Below are 20,618 nucleotides of genomic sequence, written 5' to 3' on the forward strand. Positions count from 1 at the left end.
ATTTCAAAATCAAACCTACGCCTCTGTATATAGATGAGTGTATTAGTTTAAATGAGTCTCAATAGCTCATATAGTGTATAGAATGGCAGTTTGATTGAGTCTAGGGCTTCAAAGTATTTAGATTTGAATTTTTGACAGTTGGGCAGTTTGAAAATCTGAAGATTCCACAATGTTAAGTCAATGGGTTTTAGGAAAACCGTAAGTCCGATCAGTCTGAAAAACTCGAGTCAGAACAGTTTGAGTGTCCGTGCCGAGTTTGGAGTATGTGAAGTTAAAGCTCTAGGAGGAGTAGTAGTAAGAAATTTAAGTCTCAGAAAAAGAATACTAATAATATTAAGTTTAAATAGCATTTCAGTAAGTTGACTTTCACAAGCCAAATTAAATATATATTTATATGTATATTCACATACGTGCATATCAAATATTTTAATTATCTTAATTAAATGCTTATTGATTTCAGAATTGTTATATTTCTATGTGAAAATGGCTAGAAAATCATTATAGTGTAATGCAGTGAAATATTTTTGGGTGTTTTGTAAAACTGGCAACTTGAGTTACGCAAGTATACATAAAAATATTTTTGTTTATATTTACAGATGCCACGACCTAAGAAAAGGGCCCGCATAGCCAAGAGGCTTGCACAACGGTGTGCAAATACAGAGGTTCCGCCGCTTCCTCTTGAAAAAAAGGCAGAGGCTGCACCGCTTCCTCTTAAAACAAGTGAAGCAGAGGTTCGGCCGCTTCCTCTTAAAAAAATGGCAGAGGCTGCACCACTTCCTCTTAAAAAAGGGCAAACAGAGGCTGCACCGCTTCCTCTTAAAACAAGTCAGGCAGAGGCTGCACAGCTCCCTCTTAAAACAAGTCGAGCCGAGGTTTTGCGGCTTCCTCGTAAAAAAATGGCTGAAAACAAAAATTCTGACAAATATTCTGACAAAAATTCTGACAAAAACTCTGCTTCAAGCTCTGCTTCAAACTCTGTCAAAAACCCAGTCAAAAACCCATCAAAAACCCAGTTACCTCCACAGAACTCTGAACAAAACTTTAAAATGTACAGAACTTTACATGAAAATGCTTTGAATACTTTACCTGCATGTGTTGAATTTCTACAGAAACCATTACTGAAAGGTTCCTTTCATCAAGGTGATGCCCGCTTTGGAAATTCACGTGGCAGACAGTGTGGTGCCATCAGTCTGATAGCAGTGTTGATGAGCAAGATGAAGAACGTGTTGACCTGGACAACACAAGATCTCAATGGTGTATTGGTTGCAGGAACACGCCTTTATGAATCTTTACGAAACCAGGGTAACATAAATGACCGGGAAGTCATGGGTAGGCATTACATTGCTGTCCATGAATTACCAAGGAGACATGTGCTGGGTAATACTGTCTTTTCCATAGAATATGCAGAGTCTCTCACTGGATTTGTTAATGTTGATGACTATGATGAATCCTTAAGGAATGTGGCCATGCCAGTTGATGTAGCTCTTCAGCGAGCTCTATTGAGTGCTGATGCTTTCCTTTTATGTATTTGTGCCAACACATGTGCAGTTATTAAGGAGGGCTCATGGTATGCCTTTGTTGATTCTCATGCTAACATGACCGAGACAAGTTGTGTTGCTTATCACAGCACCATAGAATCTTTGTATAACTACATTAATGAGATGGCACAGTCATTTGGGGTAATTGCGCCACGATTTGAGATAACTGGAGTTTTTGCCCATGCAGATGCTGAAGTTTCTCACTTGCTGGAGGCAGACCGCAGCAGTTTTCCAGGATCTTCTGGTAAAGCACTTTACAGTGAAGTTCTAAAACGCAAACCTAAGGTATGTAAATCTGTGATGACTGAGGTAAGGTCATCTGTCTTTCAATCACCTGAGGCTGAAGTTCAAAATACATGCACTGATGTTCCCGTGCCACAACCAGTGTGTAATGTTTTGCCGAGTAAAGGAAAAAGGGGGAGAAGTAAAAATCAGGATGAACTATCAGAGAAATGGGTTACGAAGTCCCACTCGCTGGAGGCAGACCACAGCAGTTGTCCATGGTCCTCTGGTAAAGCACTTTACAGCGAAGTCTTAAAACGCACACCCAAGGTATGCAAATTTGTGACCACTGAGGTAAGATCATCTGACTGTCAATTACCTAAGGTTGAAGTTCAAAATACAAGCAGCACAAACCTTTCAATGTCGCAACCAGTGTGTAATGTGTTGCCAAGTAAAGGAAAAAGGGGGAGAAGAAAAAAGCAAGATGAGCAGGTCTCTGAGAAACGGGTTAAAAAATCTCATGTTGAAAATGTTGTAGTAGAAGACATAATTATTACTGATGTTTCAATTCCAGAAGTATTTTTTTCTCCATTGACTCATAGAGATCAGCAAGCTTTATGTGAACTCTTGCTTCTGACAAATGATAACAGTGACTGTGATGTTACAACAAACTTTGGTCCCATTGCAGGTCCGTGTCAGACAAAGAGTATCAAACCAGATGGTAACTGCTTTTTCAGATCACTGGCATATGCAATTTGTGGAAGTGAGGACAAGCATTTGAAGATTCGCCGTGCAGTTGTCAAACACCTGAAAATGAACGCTTCAGAATTTGAGAGGTATGTGAGAAGTGAGTATACTTCAGTAGAGGACTACTTGAGACAATCTAGAGTCTATTATTCTGGGTCATGGGTCACTGAAATTGACATATTTGCTTCTGCTGATCTATTTAAAACAACCATAATGACTTTTAATGATGGCCAGTGGAATGCACACAAACCTACTGGAGAGGTAATTGCAAACAATGCAATATATTTGAAAAACTGTAATGGTAATCATTATGAAGTTGTGACATGTGTCAAGCACAGAGGTCAAGACATTTGCGCAGGAAAGTGTGGGAATGCTATTTCAAATGAGGTGAGAATGCCATGTCTGCGTAAAAGGAAGGTAAGCGACGCTGCAGAATGTGACCAAGAGACCAAGAGACAGAAAAAATGGAAGTATGAGAAGTCCAAGTATGATAATGACATTGATTTCAGACAGAATAAAATTGACTATGCCAAAACAAAATACTGTGATGACATTGATTACAGGGAGAATAAAATTGACTATGCCAAAACAAAATATTGTGATGACACTGATTACAGGGAGAATAAAATTGACTATGCCAAAACAAAATATTGTGATGACACTGATTACAGGGAGAATAAAATTGACTATGCCAAAACAAAATATTGTGATGACACTGATTACAGGGAGAATAAAATTGACTATGCCAAAACAAAATACTCTAGTGATAAAGATTATAGACAGAAAAAAATGAAAGTTCTTCGTGATAAATATTTAAAAGATTGTCATGTTTGTTTGTTTAAGCGTGAACGTTCTAAGGCCAAGTATTCAAGCAATATTCAGTTTCAGAAGCGTGTTTGCCAGTATTCTCGAATGAAATATAAAAATAATGTCTCATTTCAGGCAACTGTACGCGAGTATTCCAAGAAGAAATATCTTCAAAACCTGGACTTTAACGCAAGAGTACGTGAGTATTCCAAGAAGAAATATCTTCAAAACCTGGACTTTAACGCAAGAGTACGTAAGTATTCCAAGAAGAAATATCTTCAAAACCTGGACTTTAAAGTAAGAGTGCGTGAGTATTCTAAGACAAAATATCACAAAGATGTAAACTTTCATTTCAGTAAAATACAAAAAGGCTGTGAGGTATATGCAAAAAAAAGGGAAAAACAGAAAGACATTGGTGTTGCCATTGCTGGTTTTCGTCAAGAAGTGAGTAGAGGTCCAGAGTTTGTGTGCTGTGTTTGTCACCGTTTACTTTTCAGAAAGCAGGTTACTGAATGCAAACCAGAATGCTATGAAGACAAAGGAGACAAAATTGCTGCTTTGGCAAGAAGATGCATCACCCTGAGGTATGTGCATGTTTGTGATGAAAAATGTCATAATACTTCTGGTTTTTCTCCAAGGTGCAAATTGTGGATTTGTCCAACCTGTCATCGAAAAATCATCAGTGGAAAACTGCCTGAAGAGAGTGTTGCTAACAATATGCATTTGGTGGACATTCCAAATCAACTAAAGTGTCTTAACTCTTTGGAACAACATCTTGTGGCACGTAATATTCCTTTTTTGAAATTACTCTGTCTTCCCCGTGGAAAACAAAATGGCTGCCATGGACCGGTGGTGTGTGTTCCTGTAAATACTGCAGATGTGTCAAATATTCTTCCACGAAATGAATGTGATGACAAGATGATAAGGATAAAACTGAAGCGCAAGTTAACCTACAAAGGGCATTATGAGTACAAGCATGTTCACACTGATCGTGTTAGAAATGCTCTGCGACGTTTGATCAGGTGCAATAAATGGTACAAGGATGTGGAGATTAATGAACAATGGATCAACTCTTTGAATGAACCAGAAGAGAATGTTGCTGAAGAAATGGAGGAACAAGCTGAAGTTGAAAAGAGTGAAGAGGAAAATGATACTGAAGAACAGCCAGAGGAAGACTTGACTTACATCAAAGAGCAGAGTGGTCTTTTGTCAGACACATGTTTACAACCTGTCGATCTTGGTTCAGAAGTAATTGATCAGCACTTTCAAGATGTATTAAATGTGGCACCAGCTGAAGGTAACAGTCCTGTTAAATTACTGTCTGATAAAAGCAATGAAGCAAAATGTTTTCCTGTTCTCTTTCCAACTGGTGGTCCAACATTCCATGATGAGAGAGAAAGAAAGATCACACTGTCACGATACTTGAATGCAAGAATCCTCAACGCAGATGGACGTTTTGCACGGAGTACAGACTTTATTTTCTATGCACAATACATGTCGGAGTTGGATCAAATTGTATCTAATGTTTCTATTGCTTTGCGAAAAGGGTCGGACAAGAGGTTGTTGCAAGGAGTAACCTCAGATATGCTGACAAACCCAGAGTCGTTAGCTAAAATATTGAATTATGATGAAGGATACAAATTTTTGAGACCAGTCCGTGGAACGCCACCCTATTGGCAATCGACTCAAAAAGACCTTTTTGCTCTCATAAGACAACTAGGTATTCCAACTTTCTTTGCATCCTTTAGCTCTGCTGATCTCAGATGGCCTGAAATGATCAACACCATCCTGGAGCAAGAACAGAAAAATGTCAGTGTTGATGAGCTTGACTGGTCTGAGAAATGTGGACTAATTCGACGAAACCCAGTCACTGCTGCAAGGATGTTTGATTATAGATGGCATTGTTTTTTGAAGGATGTCATTATGTCACCTGCTCAACCTATTGGAAAGATCAAAGACTACTTCTATCGTGTAGAGTTTCAACAGCGTGGATCTCCTCATGTTCATTGTCTGTTTTGGGTTGAAAATGCTCCAAAGTTAAATGAAGACAACGAAGACAGTGATGCTTTGGTTGCTGCTTTCATAGATCATTATATCACTTGTGAGACACCAGGAGATGATGACGCAGAACTTTATGAGACTGTGAACAGTGTTCAAAAGCACAGCAGAAGACATTCCAAGACATGCCGGAAGAAAAACACAGTGTGTAGATTTAATTTTCCACGGCCTCCATCTAGCCGCACCTTTATAACAAGAGCTGTACGAGATGACTTGAAAGGCAATGATGGAAATGAGACTGCAAGTGCAATTCTGAAGAAAATCAAAACTGCGTTAACAGAATCTGAAGTCAATTTTGATTCAACAGATGCCTTTTTCCAATCCATTGGAATTAATCAAGCTGTGTTTGAGAAGGCGTACAAGAAATGTTCTAAAAAGAAAAGTGTCGTCTTGAAACGAAGTCCAAAAGATGTTTGGGTAAATCAATATAACCCTCATTTATTGCGTGCATGGCAAGGCAACATGGATATCCAGTATGTCACAGATGCTTACTCTGTAGTGGTTTATATTATTAGTTACATCACAAAAGCAGAACAAGAAATGGGACTGTTGTTGCAACGTGCACAAAATGAAGCTATGAATGGAAATCTTGAAGCAAGATCATCATTAAAAATGTTGGGAAGTGTATATCTACACAACAGAGAAGTTTCAGCACAAGAGGCAGTATATCGCCTAACAGGCATGCACTTGAAAGAATGCTCTCGCAAAGTCCAATTTATTCCAATTGGAACTGATCCTGTGAAGATGAGTTTGCCTTTGCGTGTTCTCCAAAACAAAGATGACCATTCTGGTGAAGAGAATTTTTGGATGAATAGTTTGGTTGACCGATACAAGAGTAGACCAAAAACAGAACATTTTGAGATTCTGTGTCTGGGCAGTTTTTGTTCAGAATACAGGATATTGTCAACATCTGAGCTATCTTCACAAAACAAAGAAAATGTGATCAAGCTTGACAACAATTGTGGTTATATGATAAGAAGAACTCGAACTGAACCTGCAGTAATAAGGTATCCAAGATTTTCACCAACAAAAGATCCTGAGAAGTACTATCATTCACTGCTACAACTTTTTTTACCACATTATGAAGATTACCAGCTGAAGCCTGAGAAGTTCCACACTTATGAGGATTTCTACAACAATGGTGCTGTGAAATGTGGAAGTAATGTGACTGAAGTAAAATCTATTGTTGATTCTAATCGAGCACTGTTTGAAAAGGACAGCGATGAAATAGACCGAGCTCAACAGGTTTTGGAGCTGGGTGTTGATTTGGAAGATGCTTGGGCTGCATTGTGTCCTGAAACAGAGAAGGAGCGCCATGAATGTATCGAGCTAAAGAAGAATAACGTACTTCCTGAAGAAGATGATTCTGACACACTTATTCCAGATCTTGTAGCGAACCCTCGAACTGCATTCACAATTGAGAACAGTAATGCTACAATGTCTCGAGATGAAGCATTGGGTTTACTAAGATCATTAAATGCTAAACAGTCTGCAATATTTTACAAAGTTCGCGACTGGTGTTTACAAAAACTGCATGGAGAAAATCCTGAACCGTTTCGCTTGTTTGTTACTGGTGGAGCAGGCACAGGAAAAAGCCATTTAATCAAAGCAATATGCTATGAATCTTCTAGACTCTTGTCTCAGCTGTCTGACAACCCTGATGAGCGGAGTGTGATTTTATGTGCATCAACTGGAGTAGCTGCATACAACATTGGCGCTGCTACCATACACCACACTTTTTCAATTGGTGCTAATGTCAAACTGCCATATCAACCACTAAGTGATGACAAAATCAATTCTCTGCGTTCCAAACTTGGATGTTTGCAGATTTTGATTATTGATGAAGTATCCATGGTTGACCATCACCTTTTGTCATATGTTCATGGGAGATTGAGACAAATCAAACAAACTGGTGATTACTCCCTCTTTGGAAAAGTAAGTCTTGTAGCTGTAGGAGATTTTTATCAGCTGCCGCCTGTCAAAGGAACTCCACTCTATGCTGATACAAAAGGAGTGAACCTTTGGGAAAACCACTTTGAAATTGCTGAATTAACTGAAGTTGTTCGGCAACAAGATGTAACTTTTGCTGAAACCTTAAATCGTCTGAGAGTTCGTAAAAAGAATGAACCTCTGAGCTCAGGTGACATCAACATGTTGAAGCAACGTGAAACAGGAGAAGAATGCGGTGCTGTTCATATATTTCCTACAAATAAAGAGGTTGATGAATACAATATTCAGAGACTAAATGAGGTTTGTCCTGAGGCAATCAGTATTCGAGCTCAAGACTTTGAGAGAAATCCAAAAACTGGAAGGATTGAAAAAAAAGTTGGATTTCATTTAACCGTTTTCAACTCCTGTTTGGCTAAATGTGTTTCCTTGGGTGTTGGAGCAAGAGTTATGTTAAAGAAAAATATTAATGTTTCGGATGGACTTGTGAATGGAGCCTTTGGTACAGTTGTCCATATTAGCAGAAGTCAAAAACAGGACGATGATTATGATGATGACTTTCCATCAGCCATTCATGTGGAATTTGATGATCCAAATGTGGGAAAAATTCAGAGATCAAACCAACAACATAGATTTTCCCAAAATTCTACAGTAATTGAAGTTCAAGAAGATCAAGTCACAACCAACGGTGGATTAAGGCGCCAATTTCCACTTAGACTGGCATGGGCATGCACTGTTCACAAAGTCCAAGGGCTCACAGTAGATAAAGCTGTCGTATCCCTTGACAAGATCTTTACTTCAGGACAAGCATATGTTGCATTGAGTCGTGTGAGAACTCTCAATGGACTAATTATTCAAAACTTCAAGGAGTCTGTAATATACTGTAATGATCAAATTGACTTGGCAATGAAAAATATACCAAAATTTCCATTAGAAAGTCACACTTTCTCAAAGACACCTGGTATATTTACAATTGCTCTTCAGAATGTGCAAAGTCTTCAAGCTCATGTTCAAGATATTCAAGCTCACAGACAACTTATGAATGCAGATTGTATTTGTTTAACTGAAACATGGCTACAAGTTGAAGACCAAGTACAAATACCAGGATTTATTTTCAAGCATAATCCAAGAGCTAAGTGCTATGACAACAGCACTCCCCTTTTTAGTAATTTAAAACAACAGCGAGGAGGTGGGGTTGCTATCTACTGTTGTGAAAACATGTTTTTTAAAGTCATCATTCCAGAACCTTGCAATTTGGAATGTTTGTACTTCTCAGTTCCACATATCAGTTTGAATGCTGCTCTGCTGTACAGGCCTAATTCATATCAAATTGATGTGTTTCGACAAAATCTGTTACATGTCATTACTGAGCTGGAAAAACATCCAGGAAAGAAAGTAATTATGGGAGACTTCAATGAGGACATCTTAACATCATCTTCAATTGGGACACTAATGGAAGTCCATGGATACAGTCAACATGTGCAATGTCCTACAACTGAAAAGGGTACGTTAATAGACCATGTCTATATTAAAGATGCAGAAAATGTTACAATTGAAATTGTTTCAACTTACTATAGTTACCATGAAGCAATACTAGTTTCAGTAAGGTAATTGACATTTCTGACACATAATGAAGACTGTATAACTGCATTTTTCTTTTCTGTGCCCCTACCCTGCTACAATTAATCTGAGATTGAGGTCCATGAAGGTCTGTTCAAGTTCACAAGTGAAAACGGTATGTTATTAGACCATTTATTTCAAATCATTTCAATAAGAAACTGATTCATTTGTTGTAATTTCTGCAAGTCCACTAGTATGCTATCAAGAAAGGTTTACTCATGTAAGGTAATATGTCTGATTTATGCAGCACGCTGAACTAAGAAATGTATATAATTACACTGTCTATTCTGTTTTTGTTCGTACAATGTGACGCACATCTTGAGATTCCAAGGTCTATACAGTCCTGACCATTCCATACCAAGTTCTATCCATTGTTCATCGGGCACAAACCAGCACCTCCCATAATTGCTCTTCTTTCTGGAGCTCCAAAGCTACATCCAATCAAGGTTTTTGTAGTTTTTATGCATTCAATTTGTGTTTGATTTTTCTTCATTTTAGACAATGGTTTTGGTTTTTAGCTGAATTTGTTTTTGATCTAATTCCTGCCAGTCTAAGCCATCCAAACAACACTGGATGCTTCCAATCAGCTTAGGAAGCATCCACAAAGACTGCCTGCATTCCTACAGTTGTCTTATAAAATGCAATTAAGTTAATAGGATTACAAGAAAACATCTAAAAATGATCTAGAAAACTTCACATAGAAAGGTAAGTTGACATGATTGTGTACATTTTAATAGTTTAAAAAGAAAATATTTAAGGCAATATCAACTAACAATATAATTTCAGATTTATAAACTGTATGTTATCTTACCTTTTTGTCAGTAAATTTTTTTTTTTTTGATTTCTGAAACACTGAAGTCATAATTCCTCCATATACCCATCACAAGATTTTCTGCTCCATGAACTCCTCTATAGAAGCACACAAAATAAAAATAATATCTTTTTTGATCAGCTATGTCTGCAAAGCTTGAATGAAAGCATGTCAATTTCAGTTAACAGATTATCTACATTAATGGCAATATGTTTTTGTGTAAACTGCTTCACTTTCATCAAGCAGTTTGTTATATGTATGTAATCTCTGCAGATTTCTGAATGAACTGAAGTTATAATTTCCTCCATATGTCATCACAAGATTATCTGCACCATGAACTTTTATAAAGAATCGCACAACTATTAAGATAGTAAGTTTTATTGCAGTAAATTTAAGTTGTGGACATTTATACAAGCACTGATAATCTACTAATGGTACACTTTCAGATTTGTGCAGCAACTCTAACTACTGTTGATATTTTGAAGTCCACATATCCCTATACAAATGTCCACAAAAGGTAAGCTATCAGACCATGTCTATATTAGTTGTGAAATGTTTAATGTGAAGACTTCACTTATAGCACTTGTTGAATGAATGTAATATTTTCAGATTTCTGAAATTCACCAAAGTCCTAACTTCCTCCATACATCAATCACAAGATTATCTGCACCATGAACTTTTATAAAGAAGCGCACAACTGATAAAACAGTACGTTTTATTAAAGTAAATTTAAGTTGTGGACATTTATAAATGCACTGATTAATCTAATGGTACACTTTCAGGTTTGTGCAGCAACTCAATAACTACTGTTGATATTTTGAAGTCCACATATCCCTATACAAATGTCCACAAAAGGTAAGCTAACAGACCATGTCCATGTTAGTTATGAAATGTTTAATGTTAAGATTTCACTTATAGCACTTTGTTGAATGAATGTAATATTTTCAGATTTCTGAAATTCACCAAAGTCCTAACTTCCTCCATACATCCATCACAAGATTATCTGCACCATGAACTTTTATAAAGAATCACACAACTATTAAGACCGTAAGTTTTATTGAAGTAAATTAAGTTGTAGACATTTATACAAGCACTGATTAATCTACCAATGGTACACTTTCAGATTTGTGCAGCAACGCTAACTACTGTTGATATTTTGAAGTCCACATATCCCTATACAAATGTCCACAAAAGGTAAGCTAACAGACCATGTCCATGTTAGTTATGAAATGTTTAATGTTAAGATTTCACTTATAGCACTTTGTTGAATGAATGTAATATTTTCAGATTTCTGAAATTCACCGAAGTCATAATTTCCTCCATATACCCATCACAAGATTCTCTGCTCCTGAACTTTTATAAAGAAGCGCACAACTGATAAAACGGTAAGTTTTATTATTAAAGTAAATTTAAGTTGTGGACATTTATAAATGCACTGATTAATCTAATGGTACACTTTCAGGTTTGTGCAGCAACTCAATAACTACTGTTGATATTTTGAAGTCCACATATCCCTATACAAATGTCCACAAAAGGTAAGCTAACAGACCATGTCCATGTTAGTTATGACCATGTCCATGTTAGTTATGAAATGTTTAATGTTAAGATTTCACTTATAGCACTTTGTTGAATGAATGTAATATTTTCAGATTACTAAAATTCACCCAAGTCATAATTTCCTCCATATACCCATCACAAGATCCTCTGCTCCATGAACTTTTATAAAGAAGCGCACAACTGATAAAATGGTAAGTTTTATTATTAAAGTAAATTTAAGTTGTGGACATTTATACAAGCACTGATTAATCTAATGGTACACTTTCAGATTTGTGCAGAAACTCGATAACTACTATTGATATTTTGAAGTCCACATATCCCTAAACAAATGTCCACAAACAGAAAGGTAACAGACCATGGCTATGTTAGTTGTGAAATGTTTAATGTGAAGACTTTACTTATAGCACTTTGTTCAATGAATGTAATATTTTCAGATATCTGAAATGCACTGAAGTCAAAACTTCCTCACATATACCAATCAAAAGATTGTATGCGGCATTAACTTCTCTAAAGTGTACAACTGATTAAAAAAGGTAATGTATAATGCATATATTCAAACTAGTTACTGAAAACATATCATTTTTGTGATTTGGTTTATTTCTTTTCCCCTTCTAGAAATAGTGACAACAACATTCTTCTGAACTATCAATTCAAAAAATGTTCTGAAAAAACTTTAAACCTATGCAGGCAGTCAATAGTCAATTGTTATTTTACAACTGAATACATAATCTCCACAGTAACAATGTTGAATGGATGGCTTGTATTACATTTGGCCTATGTATAGTTACTTTAATATGTGCCAGCCAAAAGAGGATGGCCTGCCCCTGCTGAGTCTGGTTCCTCTCAAGGTTTCTTCCTTTGCCACTACGCTGATTATGCTCCAGCCCTTGGTCCATGATGTTCCACACTGCTATCTATGGGAGTTTTTCCTTGCCACTGTCGCCTTTTTGGCTTGCTCACTGGGGTATTAAGGCACAACATGTTAAAGTAATAAAGATTTTTTTTTAATAAAATGAGTGAAATATACTTTGTCTCTGTAGCCATATACTTCATTTTAATGTCTTTGATTTTCTACTTGTATTAAATGGATGTAGACACTATATTTAGTATATGAATTGATTCTACAAACTTGGTGTCTTTTACAAAAAGTGCATCATAAAACAGCTTAGTGGATCGAGCATTTACATAATTTTCATTTAATTTGTAGTATGTTATAATTTAACAGTTGTTTTTATTTTGAAATATTAAAATTAGTAAGTGACTGTCTTCAGGACAACAGTTAAAATGTTGTCAAACTTGAATGTTTTAACTTTAAGTATTGTCAGTGGGCAAAGTTAAACTATTATATATGCATTTGTTTGGTTTAAAGCTTTATGTAGTTAACTTGAAATTTATAAAAGCCAGCCTAATTAAAAAAAAAATAAGTTTACTTAGACCATGACAAACATCCAATCACACCCTTCTACTCTCTAGCTCACTACACACAATACACAAAAGGAAATTGACATGACCATGAACACACAAAGGCAAAAAGTATTAATATGAAGAAAACTGCTTACATTGCAAGAATAGTAGATTGTCAAGGACCGCTATAGCAATCCTTTTTTTCACAAAACTTTCTGGATACTCGAGAATGAAAGAATGAACAATGTTTCTAAAACCAAAAGAAAGATTAAAACAATGCTTACCTGGATAATAAAGGAACAATTTTATAAAGTTGGACAGGACTCTACCTCACAATCTCTGGGTGATGTGACTGTTACTCATCTAGTAGGACCATTGGGGAATTTTTTTTTTTATATATATATGTTTTTTACCAAGATGCCAAAGTTCCATTAATCAAGTCAAGCATGAATCTTTATATGAATGTGCCACATCATATTCTAATGATTACTTTTCAGAAAGACACTATGTCTGTAACACAATGGTTTTGGCTCATGGCACATGGTTAAGCTTACGCTTAAGCTGCAGAGGATATGCTTCAGTGTAAGAATGAGCACACAATAAGCACACAAAAGAATTACTTGGCATCTCAACCAGTTAAGCATGCTAAGATCTCTTAATGCTAATGTAACTTATGGTTAGCTAATGTGGAGCCAGAAGAGAAAAAAGAGCAGAAATAGAATGTACATGAAGAAGAGATAGGTTCAGAAATACTTATGGATGAAATGAAAACAAGCTGCTGCAGCGCAATAGATTAGAACAATGCAGGAATCAACACAATTTTTATACTCATCCAACACGAGGTTCGAACCCACAATCGGAACGGCTCAGGATTTGTAACACATGGTTTAGCCGATTGCACCACTCAGAGGACGTGAATTTGAATGCAGCAGAGGAGAGGGTTCAGTGTGAGAATGAGTTCACAAAAAAGTTCCATAAGCATGCTAAGCTAGCTTATTGCTAATTTAGCTTATGACGTGGTACATCCAATCCTGGCAAAATAGATATCATCGGATTCGACATGATGCAAGGAATCGATAGACACCAATTTTATGATTTTGTGACAAACTGTTCACAAGTTACAGCCTCTTAGCCAATTTTGGGTTGACCTTGTTAAATTTGTGACATCATAACTTTTTTATTACAGTATAGCAAAAAAATCGGGAACAGTACTTTTATGCGGCTCGGTCCGAAGATCATTTGAGCAAATTTTGGACAATTTTGGACAAATTTTGAAGGAGGAGTAGCGAAAAAACTGTTTTACATTCGCTCCAATATGGCGGCCAGTCACATTGTTGGAAAATGACAAATGAGATATCGTCTAAATCGGCATAAACCAAGGAACATAATGTCATAAAGAACTCAAAATTTGAACAATATTTTCAAATGTTATAAGCGTTTTTTCAAAAAACAATGATATATCTGGAACACTAGGTGGCGCTGTGATCAAACTTCTCATGTCGCTTTAGGACATGGTGTCGGTCATCCCTACCAAATTGTGTGCTGATATGTCAAATAGTTTAAAAGATATTGCAATTTATGACAAAATTCAAAATGGCGGACACGTGGTACATCCCATCATGGCAAAATCGATATCCACGGATTCGGCATGATGCAAGGAATCCATAGATACCACAATTATGATTTTCTGACAAACTGTTCAAAAGTTATTGGTCAAAATAGCAATTGTTCATATCTCATGACCCATAGGTGGCGCTATTCCCAACTTTGCATTGGAACCTCAACACATGCTTCTGATGAAGTGTACCAATTTTCGTTTTGATTGATCAAACTTTGGCCGAGATACAGCCTCTTAGCCTATTTTGGGTGGACCTCGTTAAGTTTGCGACATTATAACTTTTTTTTTCCAGTATAACAAAAAAATCGGGAACAGTACTTTTATGCGGCTCAGTCTTAAGATCATTTGAGTGCATGTTTGGAGAAAATTGGACAAAATTTGAAGGAGGAGTAGCGAAAAAACTGAATACTGTACATTTCAAAATGGCCACTACTGTAATGGGCGGGGTCTTAATGTAAGGTATTGGTTGTGATCAGCATGATGAGTGGAATCAGGTGTACTAAGTTTCATGTCTCTAGATCAAAGGGTTCAAAAGTTATAACCATTTCAATGTTGAATTTTTGAACTGGTGGTGGCGCTATAGAGTTGGTCCTAGAGGGTCAAAAATTGGTCCAATTACTATTCATTAGAATCACTACAAGTGTGCCAAATTTCATCATTTTCCTATGTACGGTTCATAGGGCTGCCATAGACTTCCATTTGCGGAAGAAGAAGAAGAATAATAATAATAATAAATATAGCTGCAAGCAGCAACACGGGGCCAAGCCCTGCAAGGCACCGCAATTAGAACAATTACAGCAAAGTTCAAAGGCTTGGCACCGCAATTAGAACAAGTACAGCAAAGTTCAAAGGCTTGGCACCGCAAGCAGAACAAGTACTGCAAACTGCAAGTACAGCAAGCTGCAAGTACAGCAAGCACAGCAAGTACAGCAAGCACAGCAAGTTCAGCAAGCACAGCAAGTACAGCAAGTACAACAAGTACAGCAAGTACAGCAAGCACAGCAAGTACAGCAAGTACTGCAAGTACAGCAGCGCATCAAGCATTTAAGCACCAATAGCAGTGCAGAGCCGCAAGAACAAAAACAGCACAAATTGAATATACATGTAAATGAAGCACAGCTAGCATTTAAGCACCAACAGCAGAGCAGAGCCGGAAGGAATTGAAATGACAACTTTATACACAATTTTAAAGTCGTCCCACATGGGACTCGAACCCACGACCAGAATGGTTCGGGATTCGAGATGCATGGTTTAGCTGATTGCGCCACTCAGAGGACGTGAATTTCAAAACAGCAGAGGAGAGGGTTCAGTGTGAGAATGAGTTCACAAAAAAGTTCCATGACATGTTAACCAGATTAGCATGCTAAGCTAGCTTAATGCTAATTTAGCTTATGACGTGGTACATCCAATCCTGGCAAAATAGATATCATCGGATTCGACATGATGCAAGGAATCGATAGACACCAATTTTATGATTTTGTGACAAACTGTTCACAAGTTACAGCCTCTGAACCAATGTTGGGTCGACCTTGTTAAATTTGCGACATCATAACTTTTTTTTTCCAGTATAGCAAAAAAATCGGGAACAGTACTTTTGTGCGGCTCGGTCCGAAGATCATTTGAGCAAATTTTGGACAATTTTGGACAAATTTTGAAGGAGGAGTAGCGAAAAAACTGTTTTACATTCGCTTCAATATGGCGGCCAGTCACATTGTTGGAAAATAGCATATGAGATATCGTTGAAATCGGCATAAGCCAAGGAATATATTGACATAAAGAAATCAAATTTCAAGCAATGATAGCAAAAGTTATAAGCGTTTTTTCAAAAAACAATGATATCTCTGGAACACTAGGTGGCGCTGTGATCAAACTTCTCATGTACCTTCGGGCCATGCTAATGATGATCCATACCAAATGTGGTGAGGAAATTTCAAATAGTTTAAAAGATATTGCAAATTATGACAAAATTCAAAATGGCGGACACGTGGTACATCCCATCATGGCAAAATCGATATCTACGGATTCGGCATGATGCAAGGAATCCATAGATACCACAATTATGATTTTCTGACAAACTGTTCAAAAGTTATTGGTCAAAATAGCAATTGTTCATATCTCATGACCCATAGGTGGCGCTATTCCCAACTTTGCATTGGAACCTCAACACATGCTTCCGATGAAGTGTACCAATTTTCGTTTCGATTGATCAAACTTTGGCCGAGATACAGCCTCTTAGCCAATTTTGGGTGGACCTTGTTAAGTTTGCGACATTATAACTTTTTTTTTCCAGTATAACAAAAAAATTGGGAACAGTACTTTTATGCGGCTCAGTCTGAAGATCATTTGAGTGCATGTTTGGAGAAAATTGGACAAAATTTGAAGGAGGAGTAGCGAAATAACTGAATACTGTACATTTCAAAATGGCCACTACTGTAATGGGCGGGGTCTTAATGTAAGGTATTGGTTGTGATCAGCATGATGAGTGGAATCAGGTGTACTAAGTTTCATGTCTCTAGATCAAAGGGTTCAAAAGTTATAACCATTTCAATGTTGAATTTTTGAACTGGTGGTGGCGCTATAGAGTTGGTTCTAGAGACTCAATATTTGGCTCAGTTACTTTTCATGACCATCACTATAAGTGTGCCAAATTTCATCATTTTCCTATGTACGGTTCATAGGGCTGCCATAGACTTCCATTTGCGGAAGAAGAAGAAAACTATTATTCTGACAATAACAATTGCTATTAAAGCTGCAAGCAGCCTTACGGGGCCAAGCCTTCAATGGTTCCATGGGTTCAAAAGGTACTTAAAAATACTTTGCTTTCAAAACTTTAAAAGAAACTTTAATAACCAAAGTGTTCTTACTCATTAACTTCTTACCTCACAAAAGAAATGAGATCATCCAGCTGCCGAGGTTCAGTAGTAAAAAAGAGAATGAACTCAAAATAAAGACTTTGCATATAAATGAAACACACGTTGTATTTACAGTTTTTCTCAAATGCTAAAACACATTTCACAAACGTTTCCTCCATGTTCCCCAATGTCTAAACACAACACCCTTTTCTAAAGCTACATAAACACAACCACACCTTCTCACTTCAAAACTCAAACTTTCACACCAAAAGAGCAGCTCGAAGCTTTCAAAAATGTAAACACTATACACATCATTACACACTACAGCAAAACAATTGAAAACACAATGCTCAATTTGTGAGAAGGTTCTTTGTTTCATAACTGCCAATGCATATTTTTAGAAACTTTACAGTAATGGATCTTCTTAGATCTCTGCAGAGGATTAGGCATTTAGATTTGTGAGTTTCATATGAAGAGTATAAATTCTGCATGTACACTACTGTAACACAACTCAATGCAAAAACAGAATCTATTGCACACAACAGTACTCTTGAAAACATGATCAGGGTGTGAAGTTTTTTATTTACTTTATTCACACCACACACACACCACAATCACTGTGCGGCATCGGGCCACATCACAGGCTATATTGTCTCTTGCCAGGCACCGTGGGAAAAACGCCCTGGAATGACGAATCCATCCTTCGAAGGCCTCCACTGGGATGTCAACACAGGCCAGCTCCATTGCCCTTAGGAGGTTCTCTCTAGTGTATGGTTGTCTGTCATAAACCTTCCATCTCCACGATGAGAAGAACTCCTCTATAGGGTTCAGGAAAGGGGAGTAGGGTGGCAGACAGACGTTTAAAAAGTGGTTACTGTTGGTGGTGAACCACTCTCTGATTTGGTTTGTTCTGTGAAAGCGTACATTGTCCCAAATGATCACATAAATGCTCCTCTAGGAAGGTGAGGAGACGTTGGGTGTTGTAAGACCCAAGGACAGCATGCCGGTGGACAAGCCCCTCCAAACCCATGGCCGCACAAAGAGTAATATTACCCCCCCCCGTTGGCCAGGAACCTCAGTGATGGCTCTTTGGCCAATGATGTTACGGCCTCTTTGCCTTCGTTTCTGCAGGTTGAAGCCAGCCTAATCCAGGAAGAGGTACTCATGAGGTCTAGCCATCGCGTCCAACTGTAATATCCTCTGTGAAAATGTGAAAGTGCACAGGTGTTCAGAACAACAGTCAATCAGGTAGCACAGAATTGTCCAGAAGTACTGTAGGCCACTGAGCAACACAGTATGTCCACTAACTGTACTGTGAACATGGATGTATACTTACTTGCACATACTTGTAACGTAGGTCTTTGTGTCGCGCAGAGTTGCGCTCAAAGGGAACCCTATAGACCTGTTTCATCCGCATCTTTTGGCGCCGGAGAACTCGGTCTATTGTGGCCAAGCTGACATCATCAATGCTCTCAAAGTTGACATTATCGGCAATGACTTTGTCTCTGATCTCCCGGAGTCTAATGAGGTTGTTCTCACGAACCATATCCACAATGAGGGTTTCTTGTGCCACTGTAAATATGGCAACCCTCCCACCTCTATGTGGCATTCTTTCAACTCTAAAGAAAGAAACATGTGTTGACAATACCTGTTGTGTTGTCTGAATGCCCTGATAATGGTGGCCACGGTGAACCTACTCAGGTTTGGACGGACTCTTAGTCCTGCTTCAGCCATTGTCATGCCATGGACAATGACATGGTCAATGACTGTTGCTCGCATCTCGTCCGTAATGATGGTGCGAGGTTGTCTTGCTCTCCCTCCTGGACCTTCTCCTCTTCCTCGTTGGCCTGCTCCTCTTCTTCCATGGCCAGCTCTTCTCCCTCCTCTGACTCGAATTCCTCTTCCCCTGACTCTGCCTTCATCCATTGTGTTTGTTTGTAATCTTCAGCAAACTGTGCACTCTGAACTTGCTTTTATACATGTGGTCACAGCATTAGCAACAAGTGTCTTCAATTTTGAGTCGTTGTGTGTAATGAATGACGCCAGGTGTGTTCATTGTGTTCAAATATTGCTGACTGTGGCAAGCATTTTGCATCACATGAGCTTTCATTTGAGAATATGAGCAGAGTTCTTTTGCAACTTGTGTTTTAGCAAGGAAAAATGTGTTAAGATTTATGAGAACGGAGGATTGTGTTTTGTGAATTGTGTCTTCATGTGAAATGTGTTTATGATATTGGAAAATGATGGCTAGATTTAGTAAATGTGTTTAGACAACTGGTCATTTGATTTAGAGGATTGGCTTTTGTGTTTTAGCATTTGAGAAAAACTGTAATAGGAAGAAAGAATAGTACAATGCTTTTCAGTATGATAAAGAAATTGAAATGACACAACTTTATAAAGTTGTAAGACAAAGGACTTGAACCCACAATCTCTGGGTCATATGCCTGTCACTCATTGAGCCCCTGGGAAGTCATGTGTTTCCATAGATGTAGAAGTTCCATAGTTCAAATGAGAATCAACTCAAAATGAAGATTTAGTATTTAAATGGACAGCATGTTATGTTTAATGAGTTTAGTTGATATTATTGTGATTCACTGTTAGGTGGTTGTCCTGCACCTTTAACAAATAAAGTTAGTCCAAGATGCAGTATATAGATCAATAAAATATTATTTTACAACATTAAGATTAACAGGTTCTTGTAAGAATCTTACAATTCTGGACTTTTGGTACTACTTAGGATATTGAACTGCACTAAAGGAGAGAATGTTTTGTTTTTGCATGTGGGTCCTAAAGTCTGGAGCAGGTTTCCTGATAATATTCACTATTCTGTCAAACATTCCTAGTTTAATTGTAGATTAAACACTTCTCTTTAAACAAGAATTCACGCAATGCATTTTATAATCTTGTAATTTTGTTATATTAGATCTAATACATATTTTTATGTTCTATTTTCAGTTTCTAAATTGTCATGGGCATATTAGATATTAGTTCATTAAGTTAATATTCAGAAAAAATACAAGTACTCCACAGCAACTCTAGGGGTCACTGTTTGACAAATGGAAATTTTGCATGGTGTGTCTTTGATGTAATACAACACTATTAACTAAAGCTTAAAACAATTATTGAACCTGGTCTTTAAACTGTAGAAGTTTGTCAGTTTATAAATCCATTAACACCATATACCTAGCCTCCCTTTGTTCTACTAATGGTCACAATTGTGACCTGACGAATAATCAAGTTTTTTGTATGGATTTTGAGATATATTTTTGACGTAATTGTTAAAGATTGTTTAATATCCTTATGTATTCATACATGTTATCTCAGGGAAAAGAAATTGGAATTACATGGGTTAACTGCCATATGCAACTGTAACCTATATTTTTGCTACAAGTACATTACTTTGACAGTCATCTTTGATAATGTCTTGTACAATTAAG

General features: G+C 37.3%; 1 protein-coding gene and 1 long non-coding RNA gene across 2 annotated transcripts; both read left to right on the plus strand.

The window, feature by feature from the left end:
• The first annotated feature begins 755 nt into the window (after positions 1-755).
• LOC130075413 (uncharacterized) lies at positions 756-9,372 on the plus strand. The gene is made up of 2 exons (XM_056240021.1): positions 756-9,054; positions 9,263-9,372. Exon 1 carries the CDS (start codon positions 756-758, stop codon positions 8,928-8,930), a length of 8,175 nt encoding a protein of 2,724 aa, XP_056095996.1. The 3' UTR covers positions 8,931-9,054; positions 9,263-9,372.
• Positions 9,373-9,534: 162 nt separating this feature from the next.
• LOC130075398 (uncharacterized) lies at positions 9,535-12,294 on the plus strand. Its single transcript, XR_008805483.1, has 7 exons — positions 9,535-9,644; positions 10,024-10,120; positions 10,533-10,605; positions 10,699-10,797; positions 11,213-11,285; positions 11,742-11,840; positions 11,923-12,294. It is a non-coding gene; the product is annotated as an uncharacterized LOC130075398 (long non-coding RNA).
• Positions 12,295-20,618: the final 8,324 nt, after the last annotated feature.

Source organism: Rhinichthys klamathensis, unplaced genomic scaffold (genome assembly GCF_029890125.1).
Source record: "Rhinichthys klamathensis goyatoka isolate OS25496 unplaced genomic scaffold, OSU_Roscu_1.1 h1tg000578l_1, whole genome shotgun sequence".
Taxonomy (NCBI): domain Eukaryota; kingdom Metazoa; phylum Chordata; class Actinopteri; order Cypriniformes; family Leuciscidae; genus Rhinichthys; species Rhinichthys klamathensis.